Consider the following 15089-nt stretch of genomic DNA (forward strand, 5'->3'; position numbering starts at 1 on the left):
CTTATATTAGGATATAGGATAGGATAGGATTCAGATCCACTCCCTGAGACTGTGAAACCTATGATAAGTATGAATTGTGGAAGTTACTTCGGTTTCCGCTCATTTTAGCAGTAAACTGTTGAAAATTATTTTACACTTCACTGCCTGTACATTTTGAGCAATTCAAGGGAAAAATTACTCATGCTCTACTGATGATTAAAAATATGAAAAGATTTATTTCTGTATTTATAAATATGAATTTTCTTAAACAGGCATACGGTGTTAAAATCTAAGCTACAGATTCAGAACTGTATTGTTTATAAACATGAAGTAAGGTAGCTCTGGTATGATTGTCTTTTAATGATATAAGGTGTAGAAAATGTATCCTAATGCATTTAGTAAAACTTGGAAAATGGTCCACCTTGGTTATCTTTCGGTAGTTTTGCATTTTGCTGTGTAAATAGAAACAATGTATGTAACACTTTTCCTTAGAAGTGTAGTTTGTCCCCTCCACAGCCTCCCACACCTGCTCAAAAAAAAAAAAAAAAAAAGGCACCATGAGGGAGTGGATTATCAGGCTTCTCACAACTGAAGGCAAACCTGTTCTTTAATGGAATCAAAAGAAGTACTTCAAAGAGTCTTTGCTTTCTTGACATTGCTTATTTGTGTTGAAAGCTAATAGGAACTCCAAACCATCTGCACTTAAAATTTTACAATGCTTCATCGGCTATTAAATAAACATGGTGTATAACTTTGGGGCTATAGAAGTAAATTTGTTCACAAGTTTTTTCTTATTAATTGATCTGCAGAATATGACTGTAATGATTTCTAGTAGACAAGAATGCAGGAGGGAAAAAAGGCTGTAGAGATGCACTGAAAGGTACTTGTAAAAACATGACGTATATCTTGCTGTCTACTCGCCTATGGATTTTTCATTTGGAATTCAGAGGAGAGCAAAAGCTTTCACCTCTTTCCATCTGGCCAGTGTGTGATGAAGCATTTTCTTTCATGCCTGACATTTTTATGAATATGTGTATACGGTACTTATTTTACAGGATCTTCAGGATGGCATTGGGCGACAGCAAACTGTTGTCAAAACATTGAACGTAACTGGTGAAGAGATTATTGAGCAGTCATCAACAGCAGATGCTAAGGTGCTGAAGGAACAACTGGAAAGTTTGAATACACGGTGGCAGGAGATCTGCAGACAGCTGGTAGAGAAAAAAAAGAGGTATGTTAAAAGAGGAAAAATACTGTGAAATTATTTTTCATTATTTTAGATTTGCTTTTGACTTAGATGTTCAAAGAAGCTCTCAACTTTCTGGAGTTTTCATATTCATAATTATAGGAAATTCAATTTCACATCCACTCTCATTTGTTTAATACCTCTTTTTACCTATTCCTGTCAGTGACCACCACTCCCTTACATACTCTACATTTTTATAATTCCACTTCCAATTCTTAAAAGATTTGAGCTTCATTTACAGAATTAACAGTTGATTTTTGTGTTTTTCTATTTGATAGCTTGTTATTAAAATATATCTCTGTTGTACTAATAATATCTTAGCTAATTGATACAGTTAATCCTAATCTAATTCACTTATCATTAATGCCATTAACACCTGCATTTCATAGGTTGGGTAAAAAGAAGGGATTAGTTAATTTAATGCTATTTATAATCACTTTCAGATTAGTTTTTCTCATGCAGTCACAGGAAGCTGGAGCATTTGAGTTACAGATAACACAAAAATGGTTTCACTCCTTTAAAAGAGAATTTTCAGTTGAAAACAAGATATCGTTACTCCTTATACTAGGCTTCATAAAAGCATAAGTTCTTAACCTAGATGCTAGGCCTAAAGTGTTATGACATTCTGCTTTAAAATACAGCCACTGGTAAAGTTTTCCTCATACGTGTTTTTAAAAAAACCCAGAATATTCCTTATAGAGGTACATTAATGAGCATTAGAGATTTGCTAGGAGAGCTAGTAGTGTACAAAAGTTTTGTTACTTCTGATGTCTCACATGCCATTTTTCTTGGTTGAGAGACACGAGGGGCAAAATCTGTGAAAATGTTTGCTGGAGTGGTAAGAGAGTGTCCTGAAAGGTTTTTGTTGAGTTTAATCATGGTTAAGGTTTCACATGGAACATGTTAAAAGAAGGAGACGCAACAAGTAAGCTACAGCTGTCAGAAGCTACAGCGGTGCTTTAAATGTGTCTTTCTGCTGTGTTTCCAGGTGTTGATGGTAACGCTACTTGTTACACAAGGGAGGCCTTGGCCTTTATTTATCACACTAAAAGCTGGGTTTTTTTGTACAATGGAAACCCATCTGTGTTTTCAAGCCATAACTTGTTATATAAGTGCTAACACTTACAAAACAATAACACATCATTTTAATAGCCCTGTAAGCTGCTGCGGCAACACAGAGGAGATTGGTCGTATGCTTTGTCTGAGAATATGAAGTATGTTCCAGTTCTGGTAAAGATTAGTATTGTACTTTCCTTCACTTATCAATAGAAATCTGTATCTGAATGCTGTTTTGGCTCAAGGCGGTATTAGAAGTATATGGAATTTCTTGGCACATTCTATATTTTTAAGGAAGCATAGGATCTGTTAAATGGGAATAATACAGTAATGTTCCCTAGATGAAGGATCTTAAATGTACACTTACTTGCACACATATTCCTCCTTTTGGTCTGTTTGGTGGTTTGACCAGTCGGTTTGTTTTCATCTGGAATGACAACTTGAGGAACAATGATTGCAGAGACCTTGGTTAATGAACTCTATGTGAATAAATGCATTGCTCTATAGAATCATAGAATGGTTAGAGTTGGAAGGAACTGACGCGCGGAAACAAACCTTACAACTCGCAGAGAGTTATAATGCAGGTATGTTTATTGCGGCGCCGGGTGCAAGGGGGATTTCTCCTCCTAGCTTGCACACCGGCTCGTAAAACAAGCATCTATTTATGATAAAAAGCATACATATTCATTAATGTGGGCTGGGTTATTATAATTAATTCTAAGAAAAGACGTTACTATTCTAATTATTTCTAGGAACTCATTATCATAAGTCTCCTCCCCTTGCCGCATGCGTACTGTCGCCTGGTGGTCATGGGCCAGGGTCTTCTGGAGGAAGGCTCATAGTCTTCTTCACCGTGTACTTTTACCTTTGGCTTAGAATGCTGGGCTGGCTGGACCCCAAACCGCAAAACTGGTCCCGACCAGATGGACACTTTACCCAGACAATTGGATTCCTCCTTAGCATGCAGGCTGTTCCTGCTATCTTATACACAAGGCCAATTCCTTATCTTGGAATGCTGGGCTCCTGGGCTCCGAGCTCTGTTTTTTGCCAAGCTGTACTAAATCTACACTAACGAACTTTAACCATTCATTCTCTGAATCAGGACCTTAAAGATCATTGAGTTCCAACCCCCCTGCCATGGGCAGGGACACCTCCCACTAGAGCAGGTTGCTCAAAGCCCCATCCAGCCTGACCTTGAACACTTCCAGGGATGGGGCATCCACAACTTCCCTGGGCAACCTGTTCCAGTGCCTCACCACCCTCACAGTAAAGAATTTCTTCCTAATATCTAATCTAAATCTCCCCTCTTCCAACTTAAAACCATTACCCCTTGTCCTGTCACTACACTTCCTGACAAAGAGTCCCTCTCCGGCTCTCCTGTAGGCTCCCTTCAGATATTGGAAGGCTGCTATGAGGTCTCCCCGGAGCCTTCTCTTCTCCAGGCTGAACCACCCCAGCTCTCTCAGCCTGTCTTCATAGGGGAGGTGCTCCATCCCTCTGATCATCTTCGTGGCCCTCCGCTGGACCCGTTCCAACAGGTCCATGCCCTTCCTGTGTTGAGGACTCCAAAGCTGGACACAGTATTCCAGGTGGGGTCTCACGAGCGCAGAGTAGAGGGGTAGAATCACCTCCCGCGACCCGCTGGCCACACTTCTCTTGATGCAGCCCAGGATGCGGTGGGCTTTCTGGGCTGCCAGTGCACACTGCCGGCTCATGTTGAGCTTCTCGTTCACCAACACCCCCAAGTCCTTCTCCTCAGGGCTGCTCTCTAGTAATTCTCTGCCCAACCGGTATTTGTGCCTGGGATTGCCATGTCCCAGGTGCAGGACCCTGGACTTGGCTTGGTTGAACTTCATGAGATTTGGACGAGCCCACCTCTCAAGCCCGTCCAAGTCCCTCTGGATGGCATCCCTTCCCTCCAGCGTGTTGACCAGGCCACCTAGCTTGGTGTCGTCAGCAAACTTCCTGAGGGTGCACTCTATCCCACTGTCCATGTCTCCGACAAAGATGTTAAATAGCACTGGTCCCAGTACCGACCCCTGAGGAACTCCACTCATCACTGGCCGCCATTTGGACATTGAACCATTGACCACAACCCTTTGAGTGCAGCCATTCATCCAGTTCCTTATCCACCGAGCGGTCCATCCATCGAACCCATGACTTTCCAATTTTGAGACCAGGATGTCGTGTGGGACAGTGTCAAACGCTTTGCCTAAGTCCAGGTAGATGACGTCTGTTGCTCTGCCCTTGTCCACCAAGTCTGTGGCAGTATCGTAAAAGGCCACCAAATTTGTCAGGCACGATTTGCCCTTGGTGAAGCCGTGTTGGCTGTCTCCAATCACCTTCTTATTTTCCATGTGCCTTAGCAGAGATTCCAGGAGGATCTGCTCCATGATCTTGGCAGGCACAGAGGTGAGGCTGACTGGCCTATAGTTCCCTGGGTCTTCCTTTTTTCCTTTTTTGAATATTGGGGTTATGTTCCCCTTTTTCCAGTCAACGGGAACTTTGCCAGATTGCCATGATTTCTCAAATATGATGGAAAGCGGCTTAGCAACTTCGTCTGCCAGCTCGCTCAGGACCCGTGGATGGATTTCGTCAGGTCCCATGGACTTATGCACCCTCAGGTTCCTTAACAGGTCTCGAACCTGATCTTCTCCTACTGTGGGCAGTTCTTCATTCTCAGAGCCCCTGGTTTTGCCTTCCGTGTCTTGGGCAGTGTGGTTAGAGCCCTTGCCGGTGAAGACTGAGGCAAAAAAGTTGTTCAGTAGCTCAGCCTTATCCATATCCTGGGAGGCCAGGTCTCCCGTTTCCTTCTGGAGAGGGCCCACAACTTCCCTAGTCTTACCTTTATCCCTGACTTATCTGTAGAAGTTTTTCTTATTGTTTTTGTTGTCCCTGGCTAGATTTAGTTCTGTCTGGGCTTTCGCTTGCCTGATAAGGAATTCCTATAAGGAATACAGATAGTGTTGTGTTAAACAGATATAAATGCTTTTGATGTACTATAGTGAGACCCATGTGGGATCAGGATTGAGGAGTTTGCACTGGTCTTCCTGGCTGTGTCAGAGCTAGGGAATACTTTTTGCTTCCAGATCTTGGAGACAGATCCTACCCTCAGTCTAGCTGCTGCCTCCCAGTACATGCTTTTTCTTCTTTCCTTCATTTTTTTTCACTCTCACAGACTGGATTTTTAAAGGAAAGAAACCTAGATGATAAGATATGTGGTGTGTTCTAGCTAGGTCTCAATTATTGATGATCCTAAGCATAAAAAGACCATAGGTTTGTGTGCTGCACAGTCTTCAGGTAGCCTTGGTGTCATGGGATTTTCATCTGTCTTATGCTTTGGCATCTTTTAGTTTTTCATTAGTTGTCCTAATTTGGTTTGGATTACAGCCGGGCTCTCTCTTTTTAGGATGTGAAACCCATGTCACTCAAAATGCCTTAATTTTCATTAAGAACAAAGCATGGGGCAAACAAGAAAAGTTGAAGGAAGTGACCTCTAATTGTAGTCTGAAAAAGCTGCTATAGTCACGAACTGTCCGTTGCATGTGTTTGTACTATGATAAATTTACTTAAGTGTCTCAGTATAATATAAAGTATAATTGATCTGGGTGAAATAAAATATTTTTACTCCTCTTAAGAACAGCTTTAATAACCTGTTTGACAAACAAACTCCTAAGCCAGTATGCTTATATTTTGGATCACTTAAGTTTTAATAGTCCTTTAATATTTCTTTGTCTTTCCTAAAAATTAAAATATTCACGGTTAAAAGAATTTTATGATTAGGAAGGGGATTCTAAGATTTTTGTTTTATTCAATTTTGAGACTGAGAAAATGGAACCACATTTAAAAACCATAACGGAAGAAGGCAATGCTGCAGTGAAAGCAGACTGGGTAGAATACATTTTCATTTAATAATTTTAAAGAAAAATAAAATAGATATTAACATTTAGAATCTTCTAAAAATCAGAAAAGAAAACTGATTCTAGTATTTTTTAGTAGATTTTGTGTTTTATTCTTTGTAGTCAATACATTGTGCTCTTCTTTGAGTGATGATCAACTGAAATTTGTTTTCTATTAAATTTTTTGGCTCAGCAGATTTTGAGATAAAGGAAGTGGGAAGAAATTAGCAATTGAATGGATTCCAGAAATGAAATCTGTCCGTGATTTCAAATTCAAGTGTCATGTTGCTAAGCATTATTGAAATGGCAAGGAAATTTTATATACTGTAAAGTTTATTTTTGCTATTGCTTATGAAGATGGAAGAAATTGATTTTTATAATCCTGCACATCTTACAGATGGGACATAGACACTCCATTTTAGACATATTTCTCAAGTCAAATTCAAACATATTTATCACGTGTGTTTGTGGGGAAGATTGCAGAAGTTACAGAAACCAACATAGATATTTTTGTAAGGTGTGTGAATATGAGAATTTAGTTGGAGACAGGAGATATTTCCAAGGATGCCCATGACATTAAGCTCTCTTAGGTAGCCAAATGCTGAGCTGATAGAGGTGAAACTCCAAAATCGAGCAGATGGGCAACAAGTGGCAGGCAGTCTTCATCACAGACAAATGTGAGGTAATGAATACTTCAGAAAAACAATCTATACCATGCTTTCATGATGCTGAGCTTGCAAGTGGCAGTTAGAACTCAACAAAATGATCCTGGCATTATCACTGACAGTGTTTGCAGGCTCAGCGTGGAGAGGCGGCCAAAAAAGCCGTAACATTTTAGGCAGCATGAGTTAGGGTATTGAGAACAAAACAAAAATGCCATTTTGATGTTTATTGCTGGAATAAATATTAAGCTGCCTGCATAATAAAAACTTGAAACCAGATCTAACCCATGATATTCTATAAATAACCGAACCTGATCATAGGTTCACTAGACACTAATATCAACTTAGTAGTAGTCTGGCAGATTTAATGAATTAGAATTATTTGGACCCTAAAAGGACAACTTAAATTAAAAACAGACAACCAACAAAATAAAATCTCAAAACAATTTGAGGAACATGTACTGCTCTTCAGTAAAAAGAAGTGTTTTTTTAAGTTTTAAAAGGTCAAATGCTGATACCAGGCCAAGTACAGACTTAAAATTGGCTTTGAATCTCTTTTCTTTGGTACTGAAGATCAAGAGGTTATGATTGAGTTATGTTTGTGTAGGATGTTATCTCTTACTTGCCTTTATCTAAGAGTTTCAAAGCAGTAGAACTTTGAATTCAGTGTTTAATGTTTCTGTATCTTGCAGTCTAATTCACCCAGCTAAGAAATAGGTGGAAATGTAATTTTAGCACATCTAGTCATTTTATCTTACTGCAAACTTTGGAGTAGACTAGGCAGTTGAATAAAGCGGAACTTGATTGAAAGTCTGATACACTGATAGTTAGCAAATTGGGAATTTAATTGAGTTTTCGTTAGCACTTCACTGCAAGCAGAATGTTTTGGAGAAGTTTGAGTTTGTACTCTGGAACAGCGTTACTCTCCCTGAAAGGGAGACTTGGGAGACTAGGGGAAGTTGAAGTGGCCCTTTGAATAGATGCTACTAACCCCAGACAAAAGAGAGGGGAAAAACCTGTCTGTTTCTTCCTCTTCATATTCCAGCAATCATTTTGAATACAAAGTCTTCTAAACTGCATCTTCAGAAGATCTCTCCCTTTTTGTCCCCCGGGATGGATTAGGCCTTATTATGCTGTGCATGTCTGTGCTGAGTTATGCCACTGGGACAGTCAAGTTTCGGATGACTTAAGGAGGCAGTGGCTTGCCATCAGGGCACTTGTTTGCGCTTGAGAGCCTGGGTGGTGGCAAGCTCCAGGGCTGTGGTTGCAGTGTGGTGCTGCGCCTTCACTCCTGCTGCAGGAACACATAAACCAGGCAGAGCTGGTCAAGGGAGTATGTATCAGGAGGAGAAACAACATCTCACATAGGAGCTTGATAAGGTGAAGGCTCATAAATGAGGTTGTCAACAGACTTGTAACAGTGGTGCTGGCTGGTCTTTGTATTTTCCGTCTTTGTTAAACATTTCTTGTGTAGTTTTTGAAAACAGATGCCCAGGAATTAGATTCCTTCACTGTTTCAGAAGTAATCAGTTTGGGATTTTTTTATTCATCACAATCTGACATTTGTTGAAATTGGGTTCTGTTGAATGGAAGAGAATTTTTCATTATTTTAGCTGCAAATACATTTGCACTTTTAATGAGTTTGAACCTTCAGACTGTCTGTTCAGATCTCTACTCAAGCGAGTTTGAAGTAATTATGGAAAGAATGACAGAACAAAGGCTGTTTACCAGAATACTTTCAAATACTTTTCTGAATATAAACAACACAAGCTTTCTGTTCTAAATAAAAAATAAATGTTATAAAGTAAATGCACTTTTTAATATTTTTCCTACCTTACTTTCATTGAAGCATTCTTTTTTTGCCATAACACACTAGCTACTGGTGATTGGTTTCCTTCACCTGAACACTCAATATATTGAAGGCTGTGATAAGCTTCTCATTGCAATTTAAAAGCTGGTTTAAGATGAAGAGATTTCATGACAGTTAAGTCACTAAATATATTTTTTTCTTTCCAACACAAAATTTAGTTACATATTTAATTTTCTGAATTTTTTTTTGACTGTTCAGATTCCTTACAGTAAATCCCTAGAATATAATCATGCTGGTAGAAATTTGCATTGTGTTTACAAGTAGTGCAGCTAAACATCTTACTGTTTAGTATTTACATCTGACCTTTCTAAAGTTTCTGTGATATTTTTCATTTCAATTGCTTTTAAGTTCCTTACCCAAATGAAGCATATTTGCACATTCTTTAGAGAAAGAAAGTTCGTTCTCTCTTAGTAAATATTTTCTTTAAATTGTCAAGTTACTATTTTGGTGGCTTCTTAAATTCTTAGTAACAGCTGCTAAATATACTCATTCCTGATCGTAGAAATATAAAGAAGTACAAAATAACAGCTGAATGTTTGTTTGTTTGTTTGTTTTTAAAAAAAAAAAAGGCACCAAAATGGTATTGGAAGTGCAGGTGGGAATATGAGTCACATGTGCATCTGTCCTACTCCTGTGAGTACATATTTTCTATCTCCAGCTGACACGTCCCAAATAAGTCCAACATCCCTTGTGTGCAGTTACAAACTGTAAATATCTGATGTGTTTCACAAACTATTTATGGGTTGCTATGGTATTGGTATCACATTGTTGACTATGGAGAAAATACACGAGCTGTAATATGCATTTCATATGGTTTCTAGAAACTGTAAATGAAAATATAATCTTACTTGAAATGAGCCATGAATATTTATGTAACAGTTAAAAAAAAAAAAAAAAGATCCAGGGTATTTTGTGGACTGTCATAAGAATTTGTTATTAATTCAGTTTAATACTGTTAGGGAAACTAATCCTTAATCTATGAAATAGCATATATATAAAATGCTATTAGAAAAAATAATTATTTTAATTAATTTAATTTGTTAATTAATATTAAATAGTGAATATTAATACATTTGCTTCCAGAAGTATAATGTATATAAAATTCATATAAACAGCTGTGCAGTCAGAATAGTTGACCAAGGGGCCTTATGAATTTAGAAACACAAACAGAATATTGCCGTGTTTTAATACGGAAAACACAAAGTAATGTGCACGAGAATAGCAGTCACATAGAAGACTAAAAGTTACATATGAAATTCTGTACTTCTTTGCTATAGTTTGAGAATTTTCCATCAAAGAAGACGGGTTACATTTCAGGGTTAATGAAACAAACCATTTGCTGAAAAAGAAGCAGTTCAAAAGCTCTATAGGAACTTAAGGCTGGTTTAAAAGGATAAGGCAGTAGTATATAACAGCATGCAGATCTGTGCTGGAGATGAAACTCCTTGGCTCCATAGGACCAGTCTTCAAACTGACATTTTATTCCTCAGTCACCTGTTTATCTAGCAAGATGTCCCGACTGCTTTCTCAAGAGTTACTCTGTCCATGTCTGAGTCAAATGGTGGTTAATGCTCCTTATTCTGTTTGTTTAGGCTCAGATTTGGAACCCCATACTCCCTTAATAACAGTTTACTGTTGATTTGTCATTGCTCTCATGAATTTAAACACCTAGAAATTACATGTATCTGTTGTTCCGAATGTAATTACAGTGATAGAAATTGGCTTGTTCAAAGGGTGCAATCAGTCATCAAGATAAAACTTTCTATATTAGCTGAACCAGTTAATCAAATAAAGAGTGCTTTATTTTTGTGGCTTGCATAATATGATACTTGTCGCGCAGGATGTTATTTTTAATAGAAGTAATGTTCTAGCAGGCTAAGAACAAATTGTAAAGTAAATTACAAGGCTTACCTGCAGCTCCTGTTAATTGCAATGGACCTTTTAATTACTATACTGCATACTATTCTGGACTAGGACAAGGAAGTAGATCTTTATGGAACATTATTTTTTTTGTCTGAAATCTGAAACCATTCTGTGCATATATATATATATACACACATGCACGTATATATAAAAAGTAATCAACTCTAAACAATTCCTGGAAAGTCTACATTGAAAACATCCCACAGTGCTCGGATTATAAAACTCAATTCTACTGATCAACATTTGAATTAGTCATCAAAGTAAAAATCTTTCCTTCATGACTAGGAAAAGTTTAAAATGTTTTAAGGGTTGCAGTTGAATTCATAAGGGTGATAAAACTGACAGTGTACTTAAGATGAAAAAGGAATCTTGCCAATTGCTGTCCCTGCTAGGAGACAAGAAACCTTTTTGATTTCTCATTCAAAATACTATACAGCTCAATAATTTTGCTCTCAGGTGCATTGAGTTGAATGCCGTGCCTTTTCTGTGCTGGAATTAACATATTTAAAGTTTTATCTCTCTCAGATTTATCCTTAGAGTACCATCACATAATGCCTCCACTGAGCTATGTGCTTTACAAAGGAAGAGAAGTGATAGGAAACAAAAAAGTTAAGCTGTTGCTGAGAGCTTGAGTTCTGGGGAATCTGGTCGGGTTGAGGAAAGAAGTTTTATTGTGTGGCTCACAGCATAGCACTGGATGTCTGATTCCCAGACTTCCATGTAATAGGGGCAGAGGGGAACAATGACTCCGAAAGATTTGGAGTTGTGCTTTTAAGGTTACTGGGAGCTAGTTTTTCTTGATTTTTATAGTTGCAGTCCTACAGATCTCAGCACAGATTAGCATCTACCTCAGTTTTACAAGTATAAGTGTTTTTATTTGAGCTGGTTTTAGATAACCTACTTTGGCCTGAGAAGAGCATTTGACTTCTCAAGTACACATACACTTCTCAGTGAAGAACACTGTAATAAATGTAATGCTGTGAAGTTGGTCCTTCTCTGCGTGTCCTATACAACCAAAATGGGTAAGTCTCTATGCATCAGGAAGGTCCAGAATTTCTGTTGTCATAACAGTACTTCATAAGAATTTCAGAGCTGTAGTACATAGGCACAGGAAATATTACATCAGGGCTTTTCATTGATATGGCTTATATTTCCAGAAATCTTAGACAAACAACAGTTCCTGCAAGCAGCCGAGCAGCTTTCCATAAGAAAATTTAAGGCAAAACCAGGAATACGGGGCTGTTAATTGGCTTCTTTTGCTATTTATGGTGTTCACTTTTTTATTTATTTGTTTGTATAAATGTAAGTGTATATGTGTATATATGTGCGTATACCTACATTTATGTTTCTCTCTATGTATGCATGTATATACAAATATAAATACATAAATATTTTTGGAGGATTTTGTTGTTTTTACAGTAAATTTCTTCTCTTTCTTTTTTTCTCTGAAGAACAATTTGGCACCAGTGGCTTGTGTTTGTTTAATCTCTAGGCAGTTACTGCAGAGTAGTTTGTTTATGAGCTTAAAAAAGAGCAGTAGTGGGCTCATATGTCTAGTAAATATTAGAATATACTGTGTTAGGAACAAAAGCAAATAAATCTGTTTGCTGATTTAGAATTCCATTCTGAATATAAAGCCATACCTTGCTCTCGAACTTTGATTCAGAGCCTTTTTAGAGCAGCAGAATTTTTCCAAGCATTTCAGTTAATATATTAATTTATTTTTAAAAACGGTATTTTCATGCTCTAAGCTATCAGTGGCCAAACATTAGTGGGTTAAAGTCAGCTAACTAGTTGATCAAATAATGATTCTTTCTAATAAATTGTCATTTAAAAAATCCCGATTCAATTAAATGTATGATCTTATCAATCAACATTTTATTATAGCTTTTTTTTTTTTACAATAACATCACAGATTTAATTTTGAAACAGATATTGTCTCTTCTGCAGTTATAGCATGTGAAATCATGAAAAAGAGCTGTTCTTGAAGACAGCAGTATGTTTAAAAGTTGCAATGTTGGCTTCTGAAAGCACCTAGAAATATTGGCAAGAATTTTTGCCACATGAAAACAGGACATAGTTTATGTTGCTTTCCAAAGTCCACTCATGTCAGTGCAAGCATTCCTCTGGCAATATAAAGAAATTTAAACCTTTACTGCTTAATTTGTTTATTGCAAAAACTAAACCCATTTAACTTATATGGGGGAAAAAACCCACCAGTTTGTCTAAATAGCTTAAATCAGGGGAAGATAAAGCTCGAAGAGAGGAGGAAAAGCACAGCATCTCTATGTCTTTCTCCAGCTGGAAAGAGCTGTTGACCCCACTGGTACTGATCTCATGAGGCGGTGGCTGGCTGTCCATGCTACATTAACTTCTGTCACAACGTGGTTGCAGCTCCTGAAGGACAATTTATTCTGTTGTGAAATATCTTAACTTCTATCCTGTGCACATCCTTCAGATTCTTAGATGTGTGGTGGTAGTTGAAAGTAATGAATGGTTTGATATTTGTCAATTATTACTTTCTGAAATCTCTTTAAACCTCTTGGACTTTTCCACCAGGTCAGCTTTATTTAGTCTCTTTATGCTTCTCTTTGATCTATTTCTGCATAAGGATCTCTCCTGAGCCTTGGAAATCTGGGCTCAAAGTCACATGTTTACTTGTGAAAATTTTACTTTTGGGTTTCTTTGGACTGTGGAGTACCATTTAATTCAGTTCCACTTGCAGTAGAATTGTGAAATATAGATTGCCGAGTTAGGTTTTTGTGAAGTACAGTGTACATGAAAGAGAATCCTCCCAATGAGAGTGTGAAAGGTAGTTAGTGACAGTGTTAACATGGCCCATTGAGGGCAGCTGGCTTTCCAGTCAGGATTCAAAGCATGGTAGGAATAGTGGAAAAGCATGTCATCTCCCAAGCTCCATTTCTTGACCTGTGAATTAAGATTGTTTTCCACAGCTGTGCCCATCGTTGCTCTTGACCCAAGGTGAGCAGCTCTGGTGCTGGCACGATCTGCAGCCAAATGCTCTGTTGCACGGGGGCTCTTATCTGAACCTCGCAGGGGCACAGTAGTGAGCATGCCTGCGGGAGTTGCACCAAGGGAGAGGAACTACTCCACTGAGTGACAAAGCTCCTGGAGGAGGTCAGTAGGTTGAGGAGTATGAAGCAGCCTGAGATTATTATTGGAACTGCACATTGCCTTCCCTGAGACAGACCTGTCAGGCAAACAGGATGCATGATATGGAGGATACCCTATCCTCTCTCCACTTGGCTGGGTGCAGTGACTTAAGGGATAGGGGGCAATGGTGACAGATACCTGTACGGCACAGCAGGTGTGTCTCCTGAGTGACTCCCCCACCTTCCCAGGTCCCCTTGCATAACAAGTACAAGGCCCTGCAAGTGGAACCAAACAATGACGAGGATGATGGTTCATCTAGATTGGAGGTATCACCAAAGTTAGTCAACCTATAGCTTACTAAAACTGCTTCCATAAAGAAAAAAATACAGGTCGTTGTCGTAGGAGAACCTCTTCTGAGGGCAATAGAAGGTGCAATATGCAGACTGGACCCATTTTTTAGGGAAGTCTGCTGCCTCTCTGAAGCCCAGGTTAAAGATGCAATGAGAAAATTTCCCACTCTAGTACAGCCCTCAAGTTATTTCCCATTATTGGTTTTTCGTGTAGACAGGGATGAGGTTGCAGTAAGAAGTTCAAGGGCAATCAAAAAAGACTTCAGGGCCTTGGGACAACTGCTTAAGGGATCAGAAGCATGAGTAGCATTCTCCTCTAGCTTTCCAGTTGCAGGAATGATGAGTGAAGAAATATGAAGATGCAGCAGATCCGTGCCGGCTCTGTGACTGGTGTCAGCAGCAGAATTTTGGCTTTTTTGACCACGAGTTGGTCTACATGACACCAGACTGATGGCAACAGATGGGGTACACCTGTCTCAAAGGGGGAAAAGGATCTTTGTGCAGGAGTAAACTCATTGAAAGAGCTTTGAGCTAGATTTGAAGTGAGGAGAAAGGGATAAAACAAAACTTGCTAGAGATAAGCCTGGCAGTGCATGCTAATCTTTGAGAGACAGTGTGCTAGCAAGGTCCTTCAGTCTGCTCCACGATATGCTGTGCTATTGCTTTAAGAGACAATATAAAATCTTTCTAGGAATACATTAGCAACAAAAGGAAGGCAAAGGAGAATCTCCATCCTTTATTGGATGCAAGGGGAAACGTAGTGACAAAGGATGAGGAAAAGGCTGAGGTATTTAATGCCTTCTTTGCCTAACTCTTTAATAATACAACCAGTCATTCTCAGCGTATCCAGTCCCATGAGCTGGAACAGAGGGATGGGCAGCAGAATGAACCTTCCATAGTCCAAGAAGAAATGGTTAGTAACCTGCTACACAACTTAGACACGCACAAGTCTATGGGGACGGATGATATTCCCCCAAGGGTACTGAGGAA

At 38.7% G+C, this 15089-nt stretch overlaps 1 protein-coding gene across 2 annotated transcripts in view; it reads left to right on the top strand.

Annotated features, from left to right (window-relative positions):
• The window catches only part of DMD (dystrophin), a 1192402-nt gene that overhangs the window by 751584 nt on the left and 425729 nt on the right, over nucleotides 1-15089 (top strand). For both annotated transcript variants that reach the window (XM_074159135.1, XM_074159144.1), the window contains exon 45: nucleotides 1035-1210. In XM_074159135.1, the coding sequence (XP_074015236.1) occupies nucleotides 1035-1210 (176 nt within the window). The remainder of the gene's footprint in view (nucleotides 1-1034; nucleotides 1211-15089) is intronic.

The sequence above is a fragment of the Numenius arquata genome, chromosome 1, assembly GCF_964106895.1.
Source record: "Numenius arquata chromosome 1, bNumArq3.hap1.1, whole genome shotgun sequence".
NCBI classification, from domain to species: Eukaryota; Metazoa; Chordata; class Aves; order Charadriiformes; family Scolopacidae; genus Numenius; species Numenius arquata.